Source organism: Leucopleurus acutus (assembly GCF_964270905.1).
Source record: "Leucopleurus acutus genome assembly, chromosome: 11".
NCBI lineage: Eukaryota > Metazoa > Chordata > Mammalia > Artiodactyla > Delphinidae > Leucopleurus > Leucopleurus acutus.
The window spans coordinates 45,868,876-45,888,433 of record NC_139152.1 but is presented as its reverse complement, the minus strand read 5'-3'; the positions used below and the strand labels follow the sequence as shown (position 1 = coordinate 45,888,433).

The 19,558-nt window shown below is 48.7% G+C and overlaps 1 protein-coding gene and 1 pseudogene across 2 annotated transcripts; both read left to right on the top strand.

Annotated features, from left to right (window-relative positions):
- The first annotated feature begins 12 nt into the window (after nucleotides 1-12).
- LOC309968938 (retinol dehydrogenase 16-like) lies at nucleotides 13-4,742 on the top strand (annotated as a pseudogene). Its single transcript has 4 exons — nucleotides 13-325; nucleotides 2,477-2,740; nucleotides 3,627-3,790; nucleotides 4,732-4,742. The product of its transcript is annotated as a retinol dehydrogenase 16-like (transcript).
- Nucleotides 4,743-7,416: 2,674 nt separating this feature from the next.
- On the top strand, nucleotides 7,417-18,996 carry SDR9C7 (short chain dehydrogenase/reductase family 9C member 7; the record flags this gene model as incomplete). The annotated part of the gene is given in 5 exon segments (XM_082850449.1): nucleotides 7,417-7,470; nucleotides 7,472-7,733; nucleotides 10,837-11,095; nucleotides 11,750-11,922; nucleotides 18,716-18,996. Coding segments are annotated over 5 exon segments (1,014 nt in total). The 5' UTR covers nucleotides 7,417-7,431.
- Between the last annotated feature and the right edge of the window lie 562 nt (nucleotides 18,997-19,558).

The following is a 19,558-nucleotide window of genomic DNA, read 5'->3' as shown; positions in this document are numbered from 1 at the left end:
CCCTGCAAAGCCATGTGGCTGTACCTGGCGGTCCTCGTGGGCCTGTACTACCTCCTGCGCTGGTACCGGGAGAGGCAGGTGGTGAGCCTCCTCCAGGATAAGTTCGTCTTCATCACGGGCTGTGACTCGGGCTTCGGGAACCTGCTGGCCAGGCAGCTGGACCTGCGAGGCTTGAGGGTGCTGGATGCATGTCTGACGGAGCAGGGGGCCGAGCAGCTGAGGAACCAGACATCAGACAGGCTGGAGACGGTGATCCTGGACGTCGCCAAGACTGAGAGCATCACTGCGGCCACCAAGTGGGTAAAGGAACATGCGAGGGACAGAGGTACCACCCATATTTCTCAATCTGATTCCTCTCTGTGAAGTGGAGACCCCTTGACAGCTGCCTGGGGAGATTCCCAAGGTGTTTTCCAGGACTTGAAGTCCTCCCTGTGTTCTTCTCCTCATCCAGCTTACCAGCCAAGCCTCTTCCATCCCACCTCCACCTCCCAAACTTGAGGCTCGGCAGTTTGGGGGAGAGTTTTCCCTGATGAGAATGCGTCCTTGCAGACTTTCTGTCTGGTGTCCCCTCCTCCCTCAGCAGGAGGTCTGGGTTCCTTGATGCTGAGTGACCAGGGTGATCGGGGTGCACTTTTTGGAGGACGGGTGGAGATGGGCACTCTGGCTGGAAGGCTGCATGGGGGGCTGGGGGGCGGCGCTGGAGCTGAGCTGAGTTCTCAGCACTTGGTCATGTTCTTGCTGGTGACCCCTAGTCATCCGACTTGTGTTTAAATGTCACGTATTTTTCAGATGTCGACACTGAGCTGTCAGGACTTTTCTAAGGAAGGTCAGAAAACTACTATGGAGTTACTTTCTCTCTCTTTTATTTTTCGTTTTTCTGTGTGTGTGTGCGTGTGCGTGTGTGTGTGTGTGTGTGTGTTTTACTGTAGTTCTGCCTGTGTTTTATGGTAGAAAGAAAGGACTTTAATTTCTTTTATCTAAGTATAGATTTAAAACATGATCATTGTGAAAAACGGGAAAAGTACATGGATAAAAACCAAAGTTACCCCAAATCACGCCACCCGCAGATAAGTACTGATAACATTTTTACATACAGGATATTACATTTTGTACATAATTTGTATCCTAATTTTCCACTGAAAGAAGTTGAACAAATTTACACATAACAAAAATTTCTTCAAAAACATAATAAATAATGATTGAGAATGTTCCATACTTTAGAATAGCACTACTTAGTAAAAAGTACCTCATGGCATGAATGTAATTGTTTCCCACATTTTATTCATTGGATTCAACGAAATGATGTCTTGGTAAACTTTCTACCCAACTCCCTACGTTGTAACCATATGTATTAATTGGGTCTTTGGTGTCAAATATGGTGGGAGAATATATATTCTTACAAGGGCAGGCTTGGTACTGGGCAGGGGAGGGACTAACTCTGTGTTAATAATTCCAACACCCTGTACCCAACTCCCCTGACCCTGCTCTTCTGCCCTGAGTTCTATTAATTGGTTAGTGTTTAAATATTTGGTATGTGTCTTTGAGTCTTGCAGAGAGGTTTCCATGAAGCTTGGTGAACTGTGAACTGAGAGTTATGGGGTCAGAGTTGCCTCCTGTGTGGCAGGGAGGAGAGGGTGTATATTTCTGGGACAAAGTGTAAATTCCGATTTGGGGGAGGGTGGTTAATAGTGGCAGCCCTGCCTTCCCCTGAAGCCTACCCCATGGAATTCCCCAGATTCCTGCAGGAACATTGCTCAGTATCGATGCGGGTATTTCAAAGCCAGGCCCTAGAGGTCAATACCAGGCCTGTCAACACATTCTCCCAAACCTGGGGTTTCAGGTCTGTTTTACCCAGCCAATCTGCACCCAAATATTTCTCATCTTTTTTGTTTTTGTCTTTTATCCATTGTCTCCTCTCTTCCTCTCTTCCCCTCCCTTCCTCATTGTCCCTCTCTGTTTCCCTCTCTTTCCCTTATACTAGCTAGTTGTTGAGCACTCAGTCCTGCAGCTGTCAGAAAATCTGAAAATGTAGGTGAATTTTTTTTTTTTAACCACTACTTTTCTTTCTTTTTTTTTTTTTTTTAACATCTTTATTGGGGTATAATTGCTTTACAATGGTGTGTTAGTTTCTGCTTGTAGGTGAATTTTGATAATGTCTGCAAGGACAACATGGACTGTGAAAACCCAAAACTTCACCCTCCGAGTTCCAGACTATGGACCCACTAGATTTCTTCAGCCTCAGTCCCTGCCTTCATCCAATCTGGGGTGCTTGCCCCTTGTCACCAGGCAGTGGGCTGGGCGTGAAGACTGAGTCAGGAGGGTGGCGCACCTTCAGCATGTTGGTCTCTGTTCCAGCCGTTCCCCCTGCAGCCTCTCTCCTAAAGTCCTCACTGGGTGGAAGGTGACTTGGAACCTCTGCTGGGTCCTCACTCACGGGCCCAGCATGGTGTTGCCCTCTTGCTCTCACTGTTCCCAGGACTTTGGGGCCTGGTGAATAACACCGCCATCTCCATGTCTACTGCACCCAGTGTGTGGCTGACCAACCAGGACTTCATGAAGATACTGGACGTGTACCTGTTGGGGGTGATCAAGGTGACCCTGAGTCTGCTGCCCCTAGTGCGGAAGGCGAGGGGCCGTGTGGTCAACATCTCCAGCGTCACGGGCCGTGTGTCCCTCTGGGGTGGAGGTTATTGCATTTCCAATATGGCATGGAGGCCTTCTTGGACTTGGACTCCCCCAGGTTATGGCCTGGGACAGAGACCCTCCCCCACCCCCTTGGTCCCTCTGCTTCTGTGCTTCTGGGGGAGTCTTTTACAGAGGGTTCCTTTCATCACAGACTTAGAGTTCTTTTTTCCAGAACTTTCTCTCTTGCTTTTGCCAGGCATTCATTGGGAAGCTCCTTTCTAAGTTCTTGGTGTCAGGATGGACTTGGCGACTGTAGAGTTTGAATGAACTTACTCTGCCCTGGAAGTTGGCCCACACTCAGAAAGTGAGGTAGAATTGTCACCGATATAATTTGGCTACAGTGTGCTCCACCTACATTACTGCTATGATATTAGGTTGGGGGAGCCTTGTTTGCAATGTAACCCCATGGAAGCAATTAATCAAGGAAAGTAATTAATCATATCAGCAGTAGAGACCCTACTGGCTGCAGGGCTGAGGATGGCTCTGAATATGGGGCAGGGAAGTGATCCCAGGTAGGGAGATGCATTTTAGGGTCCAGTTACACCAGCCCAGCTGATAAATGGCCAGGCAGTAGACTGGTTAGGATAGGGAAGAGAGGAAATTGAGTGTGAAGGGGATAAAATATAAAAAGCCTGGTGATCAATTGGATGTGAGGGGAATATGAGGAGATAGCACTTAAGTGGTACCTTGCAACTCAACTGGTAGGATTTAGAAGCATAAGCACATGTATATAAAATATTTGGAAAAATATTCAAACTCTATACAGAATAACATCATCATAAGATTTCTCCTTCTGGCTTTTCTGTACTTCACAACCTCCCAGAGTTTCCTGCTTATCGCACTGCAATACTGTATTGGTGTCTTATTTGTGTGTGTGTGTTTTTGTGTCTTGGTTCATAAAAACTCTGAAGTCTTTGCCCCTCTGCCTGCCTCCCTTGCAGGAAGGAGCTCTCCTACTTTGGGGTGAAGGAGGAGATGATCGTGCCTGGTTACTTCAAGACCTTTGTGACCAGCCCTGAGGCAATTTCTCGGGGCCTCCAGGCAGCGTGGGATCAGGCCAGCTCAGAGGTCAAGGAACTCTATGAGGAGGCATTCCTGGCCTCAGGTGAGTGAGTTGTGGACCTTGGAGAGAGAAGCAAACCCTTGTCTGGAAGCCTAGGTCCATCATTAGCACCTCCTCCAGTCTCAGGTCCATCCTCCAGGCTCTGACTCACCCACATAGTGGGCACATGAGCTCCATCCCCAGGATCCCATGTGGTCAACTGGTGACCTAAGGAAAGGATCCAGGCTTGGTAAACCTGGGAACCACTGTCTCATCTGAACCCCTTGTTATTTTGGGAGGAAACTGAAGCCAGAGAGGATAGACACCTGTGGACTCATGGCAAACTGACTTTAGAGCAGCTGGTTTTCATGTGCTTAGATTTCTAGTGTTTATAGAAAGATCCAATTTATGTATTGGATATTCTCAGAAGTAGAGCCAGAGGTCGCTTAGTGTGGAACAGTTATCCCTGGGGTAAGAATTTGGGCGCTTCTTGGAGAATTTGAATGGATTAGTTTGGGACATGGGTTTGTGGGGGTGGGGCAGGGAGAAGGCAGGATTTCTTAGAAGGTTCCTTCCCATATTAGAGCTGTGAATTGGAAAGGAGGGATGTGGAAGTATATAAGGAAACTTTCATCTTGAACAGACATCAAAATAACTGAAAATATTTTGAAAAAATGCAAGTTGAATCTCTGTCCTTGGTCATGAACTTCGTGAACGTGCTCTGACCACCTGCCACCCACGCACCTGATGATACTCACCTGACTGGGATGTCAAGCTCATCTACTTCCCAAGAGCTACATACCCTCCTTCCTGATGGATGCCATGGTCTACGGGAGCTCCTCAAGGGCCAGGGCCCTGTGAAGTCAAGATTGGGGTGTATGGGAGGTCTATTTGGGTTGCTGTGTGAGGGATGATGCTTCAAGAGAAGGGAAAGAAGGTGGAGGGAGGGGGCTTTCCAGTCTCTAAGGTCATGCAGCTCATCCTCCTCCTTATCTCTACTCCAGGCTTCTTCTGAGGCTCTGGGGATATTAGGAAGAAAGGACCAAGTTTTGCAGCTGAGGAACAGGGAGCCAATAGCACACATCCTTGAGCAGCCTCTCAAGGCTCTGAGCCTCATGGCCCTCCTGCCACCCTGAGGAATCTGCACTGTTCGGAGGGTGTGAGCCGCTGGGAGTGGGCTCAGCCCCACCTGCTCTGCCTCTGTTCATCTCCTCAGAGTGTGCCTTCGTTTCCTCATCCCACAGGATGGAAATGGCCTGGAAGAGGCAAAGGGTCCTCTCTCCACTGAAAGTACCTGTGAGCAGGGGCTGGGGATGCACAAGGCAACCACCAGCCTGACCCATCAGCCTCATGTGCCAGCTGAATAAGGAGGCCACTTATCAGAGTGGGCAGCATTCTCAGTCCTAGGAGAAGAGCCCTCTGCGTGGTCCTGCAGCCCCCCCAACCCCCATTCCATGGCCTGCATTTTTCTGATGTTGGGAGTTTGAGTCCAGGGAAGTGCTGCTTGAGCCAGCAGTCAGCAGACAGGCCCATGAGATGGTGAGTCAGGCCCAGGCCTGCGCTGGGACAGTTCCAAGTCATTCTTTTTCAGGTCTAGTGACAAAACCCTGGATCTCACCAACTGGGACTGTCTGAAGAACTGGGACACTCCTGGGCCTGCTCAGCCCTTGGGTGACATTGTCTGACTTCTCCCAGCCAAGACTTCCTTGTTCACTCACCAAGGAGGCAGACAGACTTCTGAGATGCCCCCCAGACCCACTGTAGGCAGTGCTGTGCCTTGGGGTGGGTATGAAGTAGGTGAGGTTCGCCTCCACCTCCCACCTCCTACCTCCATACCCTGCAGGCTTTGGGTCTGCTCCCCAGGGCTGGGTCCATGAACTGACCCCCACCCCCCCTACTCCTACCACCCTTGGTATAGAATGGCCAGACTCTCCGAGATTTGTGGTGACATTCTGGAGCTGACTAACCTTGGTAGATAGATAGCAGAGAGCAGAGAGACGCATCCTTTTCCCTTCACTCTAGAGAACTTTGTGGCCCCATTTCTGTGTCAGACCCTCTAGACAGGGAAGGTGAAGGCAGCTGTCCCGGGTCCCTCAGGATGAGCCTGGGCTCTTTTCTCAGGCCTATCCTGAGAAATGGTGACCCTAGAGGTTTATCCAAAGAACCACCACAAACTCCAGCATAATTCTGTCCCCATATTTTATGCAGCCCTGGGCATGGCCCCTCACTACGCATACCTCTGTCTCATATCCTTGCTTCCTTTTCTTTACTGGCTTCCCTTCTACCTTTCTGTGTGTTCTTTGCTCCATTGCCTGGAATCTCTCCCTTCCCTCCCAGTCCTGACCCTGAGAGTTTTCTAAGTCCCTGACCCCGGTCCTCTGCTCTTCCCATATGTCATCCCCTCTCGGGGCCCATGACTTGGCCCCAGGCCCTTCCCACAGCTGCCCAGGGCATTCATGAGCCATCCTCATCATCTGGCTGGACCTCAGTCTCAATGATGCTTATCATCTAGCTCGGCCTCCGTCTCAGTAATGCTCATATCAGAACTCTCTATTCTCCTGCCTCTCTCCCGATGCCCAAAGTGTCTCCTCCTGACTTTTCTTGACACCCGTGGTTCTACCTGTTATCAGAATCATTTTGACTCCTGGCCTCCCTTCCCTCTGCATTTTCCATGAGCCGCTGTGTCAGTTGACTTTACAGTCCCTTCCTTTCACCGACATCACCCCCATCACCCCCTTTCAGGCTCCTCAGCTCAGCCTAGCGTGTATCTGGTCCTGGAGGTAGAAGAAAAATGCTCACTGGGGGTCCTGCCCGGGGGAGCTTCTGTGTCCTCGGTCCTTGACTCCCTCCATTTACCTGGTTGCTGGGTGAGGGGGGTGCTGGACCCGCTTGGAGTGCAGTGGGGACTCCTCATTGGTGACCTGAGCATCACCTCCCCAGGACCCAGGCCCTGAGCCCGTCAGGGGTTTCTGCTTTCTGGGAGTTGGGGCCTCACATAACCAGTTTCCCTTAAGCGGGGGCCTGCTGCCTCTGACCTCAGGACAACGGAGGCACATCCACCCTGGGGCAGACCCTTTATTTCTCATCATCTCTCGCAATGGAGACTCACCTAAGGACAGAGAATTCCAAAGAACTGATAACCTGGAATTCTCTTGGGGTTTGGAGGGCACAAAACCAATTTTGTTTGTTTTGCATTAGCGAATTTGTCTTAATTTTTCCACCGAAAATAACAGTTACATTTCTTCACATGCCCGCATTCATGACAAAGGATTTTGATCCCTGGGCTGGAAGTGGGGGATTTCCAGGAGGGTCCTCTGGGCTGAGTCCTCCTTCCTTCTTTCCTCTGCTCAGACCACCCAGGGGAGCCACTTCTCAGCACTAACATCACCACTGTGGTTTTTCCCATCCTTGGCATCTTCACCCATTACGGCTGGGGGAGAGAGAGGGGGAGCCACCAAGGCTGTCTGAAGTGACAAAGCTTTAGGTTGGACTTGAATTTCTTGCATCTAGGCAAATTGGCATGGTGATGCATCCACCTATACAAGTTATAGAGTGGCTCACCCAGGGGCCGTGCATCTGTCGCCGGCAGCAGAAGGGAGGAGAGCTCTTCTCAACAGGCTCCAGCAGACTGGGGCTCAGAGGACCAGCCTCTCCTGCTATCTTCTGAGCCCGATTCTTCTTGGCCATCACCTCTCCCCTCTGCTATGGCGGCTATCACGGACCTCTCCTTTATGGACTTGTACGTTCAAGAACTGCAATCTGGTCCGCAACCTCTCGGACAAGTACGTCTTCATCATGGGCTGTGACTCGGGATTCGGGAACCTCCTGGCCATGCAGCTGGTTGATCGGGGCATGCGGGTGCTGGCTGCTTGCTTCACTGAGGAGGGGGCCCAGAAGCTTCAGCAGGATACCTCCTACCAGCTGGAGACCACCCTGTTGGATGTCACCAAGACTGAGAGCATCAAAGCAGCAGCCCAGCGGGTGAAGGACCAAGTGGGAGAGCAAGGTGGGACGAATTGCATTCTTTGGCTTTCTCAGTTTATCCTTCTTTTTCTCTCTTTCTCCTGCAGGTATCTGAGAGTTATCAGGGACCCTGTTGTTCAGATGGGATGGGAGAGGTGATGTAGAGAAAGGGGCCGGGCCTGTAGCTCAGTGGGATCAGACCTGTTGCAGGGTTTGGACTGTCCACATGAAGAGGTGATTTCCCAAGGAAGTTTTCTTTCCCAGAAACTCAGAGGGTTAGCAGGGTTTGGGGGAGGTTGCGCTAGAAGTTCAGGGAGGGAATATGCATTCCGTCTGTCGGAAAGGTGGAGTTGCCTCACTGGGCTTTGGTAGTCCTAACTATCAGCTCCTATAAAAATGTGAGCACATTTCTTGTCGGGATCAGGCTAGGGGGAGGAGAGAGGGAACATGAGGTTGGACTCCCTGAGTGGGGACATTTGCTCTCCTTGACTGTGTCGGGCTAGACTGCAGGGTGGGGAGCGAGATCTCTCCTCTTCGTCGTATCACGATGGATACCAGGTTGACCTAAGGGTAAGTGCCTATGTCAGGGTGGCTGCTCTTATTGGGAAAGGAGGCTGTGGGCTAGGGATGGACTAGGACTGAATGGGGACCCACCCAGGGATCTTCCCACACGCGAGATGTGGGTGTAGGAATGGAGGAACAGGGTGGCTCAGTTGTAGAAGGAGCAGCCTGGGGGAAGTCCTGACTCCTGAGGGAGCTCATCTGGGGTGTGCACACGAGTCAGGGCAGGAGAGCTCTGGGGCCCAGGAGGGGCAGACAATAACTCTTGCTTTATTTTCCTCCTTGGCATCTACCACTATCCAATATTCAATCTATTTTACTTATTTTTCTTATTTATTTTCTATTTCTCCTGCTAGAATAAAGCTTCTAGTGGGGGAGGTGTTTTTCCTTTTATTTATTATATATCCTTAGTGCTTAGAACAGTGTCTGGCATCTAGTAAGGTGCTCAATAAATATTTGTCAAATGAACTAACTTATGAATAATTCAGCAAGAGTCAGTTTCTCTCTTCACCAGGCTGCCTCCGCCCAGTGCCCTACATTCAGCTTTGAGCCCCTTGTGTTAATGACTCCCTGGGTATATTAATTAGTTTCCTGTCGCTGCTGTAACAAGTGCACACAAAGTCGGTGGCTTAAAAGAGCACAAATTTATTATCTTACAGTTCTGGAAGTCAGAAGTCCAAAAAGGGTCTCACTGGACTAAAATCAAAGTGTTAACCGAGCTCTAGGGAAGATTGCATTTCATCGCCTTTTCCAGCTTCTAAAGGCCTCCTGCATTCCTTGGTTCATGACCTTCTTCATCTTCAAGGCCGCGAGGTTGGGCTGAGTCTTTTTCAGGCTGCCGTCTCTCTGGTTCTCTGTCTTCTGGCTCCCTCTCCACTTAGAAGGACCTTTGTGATTATATTGGGCTTGCCAAGCTAATCCACGATAATTTCCCCATTTTAAGGTCAGTTAAGCAATTTAAATTTCATCTGCTACCTTAATTCCTCTTTCCCATGTAATCCACCATATTCACAGGTTCCAGGGATTAGTATGGGGACATCTCTGGGGGGCCATTGGGCAACATCTTTGGTCTAAGAAGCACTGGGAAATGGGAGGAAGGGATACTTGCATGCTTTCTTTTTGCCCCTCAGAGTCTCTGGACATGACAAGTTGGCATGACCCTAAAGCTGTTCACACTGTTTTGAAAGTTCTCTAGCTCTCTTTGCAGGAAAAAAAAAAAAAATTAAAGTAGTCCTGGTTTGCCAGAAGGCAGAGCTATTTACCAGGGATGATCAGAGGTAGCAGCGAGTGCGTGTCCCTTCTCCACAGGCAGAGACCACTCGGGTTTTACAGTCTTTGGGTCTCAGCAGCTCATTTCTTCCACTGTAAGACAAGAGTCTCCCCTAGCTGGGAAGGCTCTGAGTCCTGCCAGCCAGTTGGTCTCCTGGGGTCTCTACTTGGAGGAAGGCAGAAAGATAGGATGGGGACACAGCTTGTGTGGGGACCCCAGGCCTAGGGGAAGGGGTGAACCATGATTGGTGTTTACATCTAGACCTGCCCACGTGTGTGTGGAAGAGTATCTTGAGGCTACAGAGGCCAAGGTGGGGTAGTGAGATAAGGGGAGGGAAAGGGAAGGAACCCCAAGCCCTTCCCCCAAGTGGAATTTTACTTGGAACCTCAGTATGTAAGACAAATGAAAATGGAGGTTCTCCTGCATCTCCCTTCCTTATCAGGTTCTGGGGTTCAGCCTGAAAGCTCTCAGGACTGCAAACCACAGGTTGGAAACAACTGTCCTAATCCACTCAACGATGAACCTGAGGCCTAGGGAAAGGAAGTGACCTGTCCAAGGCTGGAGGTAGAACCAGGACTAGAACCTGAGGCTCTTCAAGCCTGGCTCTTGCAGAGCTGAAGGACAATACCTAGCAATATTTCTCTCCATTTATACCAACTCAGTTTAAATATCTCAAAGGGAGCCCTTTTCACATTTTTCCAAAATTATTTTATTTAAATGTCTTCTGTATTTGTTTATAAGTCTTATTTATTTCTTCTCTGGTTTCTGAGATCACTGAGGATTAAGACCATGTTTTGTTCATTTAATGTCTCTAGCACCTTCCTCTGTAACTGACAGATGCATGAAATGAATGAATGTGTGAATGGATGAATGAATGAATGAACAGAGTGATTTTGGTAATGTGTGAAATGGAGTTGGTTTCTTACACTCAGGTGAACAGAGAGGGGGAAGCATGATGGGGGAAGGAATTGAAACATTAATTCATTGGTATGAAAATGAGATCTCTTTTCCCAGAGCCAATAGGTTAGATGCTATTAGCTAAAGCCTGGATTGTAGCTGGTACAGTGTCCAGCTAGCTGGCAGACTGCGTGAATCGGAAAAACTGCCCCTTTAGGGAAAACCCATGAGTAAAATGCCCATGTCCCTTTGGGCTGTCATAGCTCCCCACCCCACGCTGCCAGACTGGCTGTCTCGTGCCTTGTGACATGCTCAACCATCCTCAGCAGCCCTGAGCTGGGGGTTCGTGGACCCTTGTGCTTTTCCAGAAACACTGCTGATTTTTGTCTGGTTCTCCCTCCCTCCACTGTGCCCCCAGGCCTCTGGGCCCTGGTGAACAATGCTGGTGTAGGCCTGCCCAGTGGTCCCAATGAATGGCTGACCAAGGAAGACTATGTGAAGGTGATCAACGTGAACCTGGTGGGACTGATCGAAGTGACTCTCCATAAGCTGCCCATGGTCAAGAAAGCCCAGGGCAGGGTCGTCAAAATGTCCAGCTCTGGTGGCCATGTGGCTATCACTGGTGGCGGCTACTGCGTCTCTAAGTTTGGCGTCGAGGTCTTCTCTGACAGCATCAGGTGACCGGACCCAGGTGCCAAACCATTCAGGGTAGGAGTTCTGGGGGTTTCACCTTAGGAAGAGAGGGCTGGGTGGGGGCACCCTGTGGGCAGGGGAGATCTGGAGAGAAGATGCTAAAACAGTAGCAGGAGGAAGGCTAGACCTCCAGGGGCCTTCCTCAGGGACCCAGAGAAGAGGGATGAGAAGAGGTGGGGTGGTGATGAGCAGCCTTCCCTTGAGCTGTCTCAGAATAAGCAACATGCTGCTTGGGCCTGTGGGAGTAGGAGGGAGAGTCCTCCAAACAGACGGAGAGGTCTGGGGGCAGATGTGCTGTGGGCAGCCCTCCGAGAAGGATGCAAGCCTTGCATAGATCCCTTCACTCCTTTGCCACCTAGGCATTGGGGGTGGGGCTGAGTGGGAGGGACCTGGTCGGAGCAAGGCTTTGGTCTAGATTCCTCCTGACTAGGCTGGCCTAATGTGAATCGTCCAGAGACAGGCTTGGGAAAGGGCTTATTTGAATGAAAGCAGTGCTGGGCCTGGTGCAGGGGTGGGGGGCACACCTCCAAGTTCCTGATCTCTGGAGATCAGCTCCTCTAGAGGTGTCAGAGGTGACTTTCCCTGATGATCCTTTGTCATCGTGGAGTCCCAGACTGAGTCCAGCTCTTCTTTCCCAGGCGTGAGCTCCACTACTTCGGGGTCAAAGTCAGCATCATTGAGCCGGGGAACTACCAGACATCCATTCTGGGCAAGAAGGACCTGGAGGGCACGGAGAAGAGCATGTGCAAGCTGTGGGAGCGGCTGCCTCAGGAGACCCGCGAGAGCTATGGAGAGGAGTACTTCCCTATCTGTGTGTTCCCCAGGAGAGAAAGGGATCTCTGAGAGGGATGGAAAGGTCTTGGGGGTCACTGACCCACTTTCATTTTACAGATGATGGGATGAAGGCTCAGAGAGGTTATGAGCCCAAGGCCACACAGCTGGTGGCAGAGCTGGGATTTGAGAACTGCTGGGGGAGTGACAAAACCATAGCTGCGGGGAGATGGGGGTGTTAAGAGAGATGCTGCCCACCCGCCCCCTGGCACCTGCCTTCCCCCCAAACATCCGTATGCAGGTGAATCAGGTGAAAATGCACTGCCACGAGTACAGAGAAGTTATTAAGAGCACAGCTACTTGAGCCAGACTGCCTGGGTTTGAAGCCTGGCTCTGCCACTTACGGACTAGGAGGAGACTTTGAGAATGTTACCTAGTCGCCTTAAGCCTCAGTCTTCTCATCTATAAAATGGAGTTAATGATAGTGCCTACCTCACAGTGCTGCTGTGAGGATTAATGTCTGTGAAGTCTCTCTCATGCACTAAGTGCTTGTCAAATCAGTAAAGAGGAAAATCACACGAATGTTTTAAAGGAAGGGGCTCTGGGAGCTCTCTTTCTCCCTGGCCTAAGGGTCTCCTGTGAATCTCAGGTGTTTCTGGAGAGTAGAGGAGGGACATCACAGCTGTTTACTATACTGTCCCAAACTCACAGTTTGGGGAACTCTTCCAGTTTGAGGGATGCACGGAGCCCCCACCATTGGAGAACAAGAGGAGGGGTGGCCTGCAGGTGCAGCGGAGGAGGGATTGGCCAAAAGACCTGGTGGAGTACCTCGTGGTAGGGAGAGGCCTACTCTGAGGACTGGGCGGCCCCACATTCACTCAGAGCCTCTAATCCCAAAGCCAAGCCAGTTGGTTTCAGGACAGGATCATTCACAAGATTTCCTGCTTCTCTCCATTTCTCCCCTCCAAGTGCCTGGAGGGGGAACAGCCCCTCAGGGCCACCCTTGGAGCTGCCCTTGTGTGGGACGGAAAGGTGGGGCTGGCATTTTTCTGGCTCAGGAGGGTCCCTCGGTCCAGAGTGAAGCAGCCGGCTCTCAGCCCCGTCCTGCTCCATTTGGGCCTCAGTGGCCTAGTCATATATTTCCCTAACCCAGATTTTTTTCCCTCTCTTTTACTTGACTTCCATGAACATCCCTGAGAGGCAATTTCCTGTTGTGGTTTTAAGCTCTTAGACTCTGAAACTAGGCTGCCTGACTGTAAATTTCATCTCTCCTGCTTGCCTTGGGCCAGTTGCTCAGTTTTCTCATCTGTAATGGGTTATAAAAATTAAATGAGTTAATATATAAAAAGTGCTTAGAATATTATCTGCTTCCTGGTAGGAACAATTTGATTTAAAAGTTTGTTGTTTTTATCTATTACCAGTGTAACAGAGAAAAAGAGCATGGCCTCCTTTTCTCTAGTACACTGGTACCTGCGAGCTGTGTTGCAAAGAGATATTCTTAACTAGCAATCATCCAAAATCCAAAGTGATGAATTTTAAACATATACCCAGAAACTCTGAATGGGCTAAATATAATCACTCAGTTAAATTAATGGCAGGTATCTAACTGTCTGGGGGGCAGGGGTGGTTATTTTAGGGAATTGCTCTCCTAGACCTCATACATCCACAGAGTAAAAAGCCAAGACACCATAACTTAAAAACCATAACAGCCATTTATTCACCTAATGCACATTTTATTGAGCACCTACCACATGCCAGGCACTGGGTAGGGCCGGGGGTGAGAGTGGACAAAGCAGCAGGGCACACAGCTGGCTGCCTGCAGCTTAAGGCCCAGTGGAGGAGATAGATCTTAATAACGACACACACATTTAGTGACAAATGTGGATAATGACCATGGGAAGAAACACAAGGCCATGAAAAAAAGAATAGGGTTGGGAGTGGGGCCCCAGTTTAGATTATGGTGTAGGGAGGGCTTCTCTGAGTTGACTTTGGGGAAGAATAAGTTAGGCATTGTTGGAAAGTGGATAGGCAAGAAAGTTTTTTCAGGAAGGCCCTGAGGCACTGAGTTCCCTTAGAGGAACTTTAAAGGTACCAGAGGGTGGGGAGCAGTGCGGGGAGGAGCAGAAGAGACCCAGGATAAATTAGAGCATCAAAGCACACTGAGGATTAAGGATGTGATCTGATTTGTGATTGGGAAAGCCTGCTGTGGTTGCTGCAGTATTCCAGGCTACACATGTCGGTGGTTTGGGCTACAGAGAAGTGGAGGAGATGGAAAGAAGTGGATAGATGCCCGGTGTGTATTAGACCTTCTGGTACTGGGAGGGAGAGAAAGCCATCCAGGACGAGTGCTAGGTTTAGTTCAAGAAACCTGATGGGTGGAGGCATCATTCATTCATTGATTTAGGGAAAAGTCAGGGAGAAGTATTTGGAGAAGTATTCCTTGGGGAAAGTAATCTTTCAGTTCTGGCCATATTAGAATTCTGTGAGGAGAAGTAAAAAGTTCTGAGGATCAGTTAGGGCTTTCTCAGTTACAGGTGACAGAAAATCCAACCCAAATCATTTAAGCAGAAAAGGAATTTCTTGATGCTTATTACTAAAAAGTATAAGGATATGGGCTTCAGGCACTGCCTGATCCAGTCCACAAATGATGTTCTTAGGACCTGCTTTCACCCTATTTCTTTTTTTTTTTTTTCAGTACTTATAGATTTATTCAGGCCTGTTAGAGGTCTTAAAGTAACCAGGAATTACAATAAATATTTGAACAGAGGGCTGGATGTTTCAAATGCTAAATAAATCGATAGAATTAGAGCTAATACACCAGCTGTGCTAATCCATGTGACTGCCCTTTGTCTTGTGCTCACTCAGTGACACTTGTCCTTTACAATCCAGCCGTGGTAAACCCTTCACTAGCTGAGGAAAGCTCTATTTTCATTTCAAATCACCCTATTTCTTGACTCTGCTTCTTCTGTACTAGCTTCAGGCTTACAGCTCTCTCCCCTGTTGGTGGGGTCCCATGGCTGCAGCATCTCCTCATCTCCTCCCAGGATAGTCCTTTCCAGTAGCTTCCCCAAAAGGTCTAAGATTTACTCTGACTTGGTGGGCCAATGATGGCAGAAGCAGAGGGAATTGCAGGATGTACTCAACCCTGAGCCCATCACTGTGCCCGGGGAAATGTGAAGCTCTGATTGGCTCAGGCTGGGTCATGCACTCTACCTAGACCAAAGGACTCAGAATGGAAGAGGCGTGGATTCCCAGAGAGAAATCTGTAGCTGTTGCTACAAACAAGGGGAATAGCTGTTTGGGGGTTGGGGGGAGGATAATATATATTCCCTGTGAGTTTCCCCTAAAACTCTCAGTTAGCAAAGAATGATCCAAATTATTTATGGGGTCACTATGAGGCTGGGGTGAAACACAGACTCAGCCAGTATCTGGAAACCTCACAAAGGCATTTTCTAAGTAGCTCAATGCAGGCAGAAGCTGTAGAGTCTTCAGCGAGGTCCATAAAAGAATGTGTAGAAAGGCGAACTTCCTCTGAAAACCACTGTTGAAAAGCTGATGTTCTTCAGAAGAAAAGTAAGGGCTGGGTTATAAAATACTATAGGCTGATTCATCTGTAGTTCTCTCCACGATTTCAGAGGAACATTTTTATGCAGGCATTTGACTACTTTTAGAAAAAAAATTTTCCGAGTGATCATACTCTAATTTTTACTTCAGTTTTACTAGTGTTTACTGGGATACACAGATGAGACAAAAATCTCTAGGAATCTAGAAGGGGAGGTCTGAAAGCAAGTATAACGCCACACAAATTGTGCAACAATGGACATACATACAAAACAAAGCAACTACTGAGCCTGAGCGTCTGGAGCTACTGCTCCGCAACAGGAGAGGCTGCGACAGTGAGAGGGCCGCGCACCGCGATGATGAGTGGCCCCCGCTTGTCGCAACTAGAGAAAGCCCACGCACAGAAACTAAGACCCAACACAGCCATAAATTAATAAATTAATTAAATAAATGACGTAAATTATAAAAACAAACAAAGCAACAGTACAGGGACTTAATTCTGCTGTCACAAAAGCCTTCACAGAGGTGACCATTGGTGTCCTAGTGGGTTTTGAAGAATAAATAGGAGTTCACCAAAAGGGAAAAAGATGGCAAATGTTTCACAGAGGGAAGAGCACGAGCAACAGTTTGGAGACCTGCCATAGCACTTGTGTGCTTTCGAAGGTGGTGTGGATGCAAGCTCTAGACGACAGTAATCCCTCTAACCGTGTTACATAACTCTCTATACTTCAGTCTCTCCACGATAAAGTATAATAATTCCTCTCTCGTGGGTTGTTAGGAGAGTTAAACAAGAATGTAAAGTACTCAGCTCAACCATATGATAAGGGCTCAACAATCTTAGCCATCGTTGTTATGACTAGTCTGGCCTGAGTGTGAAGTGTAAAGAGGTGGGCACGGGAATGAAGCCGGGAGACGTTACGAGTCGGATAGTAGAAGACTTTGATGGGTCCAATAAGAAGTGTGGCTGTGAAAAAAAAAAAAAAAAAAGAAGTGTGGCTCTCATCCTGAAGGACTTCGGAGAGCCTTTTATTAAATGGCTCTGAAATGACCTGATCAGATTTGTGTGCCGTGGGAAGGATGAGGATGGAGACGTGAGACCAGCTGGGAGGCCCCCTCAGAAACCCAGTGAAGGACCAACAAAGGCATGAAGTGAAAGGTCTTGGGCACTGTGGGAAGTATGTATGTATGTGGGGTAGTGTTGGGGGGGGGGCGGGTGCTGTGGAGACAGACTGAAGAAATATTTAGGAGTGGTCACAAGCACCACTGGACACGAACTCCAGCAAGCTGTTATGGCCAATCAAACAGGCCCCTGCCTTGTGAATCGGGGAACAGGCCAGGTATCTTGGAGTGATTTTTAGCTATCCCCAAAATAGAACCATATTGGAAATGGCTAGTTAATAGCAACCTAACCTAGGCACATACCCGAAGAAGCAGCACACAGAGTCACTGGGATAAGCACGTGAACAGGACACAGTGCTCTGGTCCACACAGAGCACAGCCTGGCTTGTTAGCATACTTCGCAGCAACACAGCCACCTGCCAAGTTTCTTTCTTTATCTCAACCCTGCCAGGGAAGCCACCAAAAATTCCCCTTTTAGTCCCCTTTCTTCCTAGGGAGGGACTAGGACCGTTGGGTCCATACTGAGTGCCAAAGCCTAGTGCCTGCTGTTTTATAGACTTTATTTTGCTGAATTCTCACAATAGCACAAACGTTTCCTGGATGCCCAAATGCAAAGCCTGAGTTCTTCCTCACTGTCCAGGAGACTGACAGGGGCTAAAGGGTACCCCTGTCTCCCTCAATCCATGTCTAGCTGGGTGCCCAGCACAAAGCAGGAGTGCAATAACTATTTGAGAGAACATGGAAAGGATGTGCCTTAGACTATTTCAGAGTCTCAGGCAGCTTCTTCCACCCCATCAGCTTGTGGGTCCAAAGCCATCTCATCCCATCAGCTTGCCTCATCCTCATCAGCCCACACAGCCTTCCCTCCCTCTGAGGGAGCCGTAACCCTGAGCTTCATGAATGAGTCCTTTGACACTCGCTTCCCTGCCTGGAACCTGTTGGTGGTGGACTCTGTGTCAGACCCAAGGATGGAGCACAGAGTGTCGGATTCCTAAGACATTATTGCTCTATAGACAGCCTGGCTTTAAGTCAGTGTGGCTCTTTTTGGGACCCCTAATATGTAGTTTACCTCTTTTCACTACAGTAGTTTTCTCTTTAAGAAACAGAAAGGGAGTTCCTCGGAGTCGGAGAGGTGGGTAAAACATACTTGAACGACACTGTTCTGCCCTCATCAACTGCCCACCAGTGTCCTGCACAGAAGGGGTGACTTCTCTGCCTTCCTGGACCACCCCCAAAGTCAGGCTAGCTTTTGCTCCCTCTTTGTTTTCAAGTTCTAATCCCTTATCACGAAGTCTGACTCTCAGGCACCACTTCCTCCTGAGTCCTTGGGGCGCTCAGTGAAATATGAGTCCCACTGAGCTACCCCCTTCCCAGAGTCCTGGGGTGAGGGTGCAGATCAGGGCTCCCTAAGTGTATCGTGTGGCTTGTCTCCTATCTGTGTTGTAAGCTACAGCAGACTTGGACCCATCTCCACACCCGTGTGTACCATGCTAACGGAACAGCCCCTCACATTTGCTAGAGCCTTACAAGGTACCGGTCTGTGCCTTAGCTCATCTGAGCCCCGTAATGACCTTATGACCAAAGCAAAGGCAGTGTTACTATTTTTTAATAACATCTTTTCCCTGCATGCTTTGGTAGAAAATTTGGAAACTCTAGGAAGTCCACAGGAGGACAAAAAAAACCCTCCAGCGACTAGGAATTTCACCAGACAGACAGTATTTTTCCTTATTTCCTTCCAATTTTTCTGTGCACTTATATTCACCTGTTTTCTCTCCTCTTTCCTCCACTGTCTACCCTGCTATTATTCATCTTTATTATTCTCTAGGGCAGGTATTATTATCCCCATTTTACAGATGATGATAGTTTAAGCTCAAAGTCACACAACTAATAAGTGGCAGAACTGGGCACAGTTCTCCTCATTGCTAGTCTAATGCAATAGTAGGAATTCAATTCACAACTATTGAATTCGGGAAGAGAAATAAGATTATTTATAGGGTGTTTGTTTAAGGGGCAACCTGGAGCTTGTGAAATCTGTCTGAAATGTTAGATCAGTGGTCCGGTGAAAAAGGAGCTTGGATGGAATTCAGAAGAAACAATCTTTAATGAAGAATAATAGAGCCTTTGATTCTTCCCCCTCTTGTACCCTTAAACAGATACTGACAAGTTAAAGAACACGATGCAGCTGGCAGAGTCAAGGATCAGTGAAATCACTAACAGCATGGAGCACGCTACTGTTTCCCAGAACCCCCGCATCCACTACAACCCTGGCCTGGATGTCAAACTCCTCTACCTCCCCTTGGCTAAGTTTCCTACCCCTGTGACAGATTTCATCCTGAGGCGGTACCTTCCAAGGCCAGCAGACAGTGTCCGAGCTGGGGAAGCCCAAGGGGTGGTCAGTGGAGTATGGAGGAGGAGGCACTGTAGGGTCACATGAGGGGGTATCAGATGTTCTGGGGACACCTTGCTTGGCTGACACCCTACCTGTTGGTGGTGAATTTATGGATAACTTCTAACAGAAGGTGTTCCTACTCACTGGGGCCTCACAGAAACCTGAGGAGGCCTTTACAGGTTCAAAGACCTGCAGCCTGGCCCCAAGAACATCTGTCACCCAATCAGGATATGGCTTTTTCTTGACCTGGAGGAGTCAAGGAGAGGAAAACTAGTTCCTGCTGAATCATGAGCCTCCCTCAGTTATCACCACCACTGGGAAATTTTGTGGGATTATGTAGCCCACAGGAGAACTCAACCACTTTCCTCTCGTGTCTCTAAATATGCATTAACCTTATTCACATAAACCATTATTTGAAGTATGTAGTAGGACAAACAGGGAGTGCAAGATTATATCACGCAAAAGTTTATCATAGTATTTTCTCTCTCTTTTATGGATTTCTATATCCATAGGTGATTGGGACTCCCATGAAGTAACACTCGTTTGTTTAATCACCATTGATTAATTCTTCAAATATTACCTGAGTGCCTACTATAGACGAGGCCCT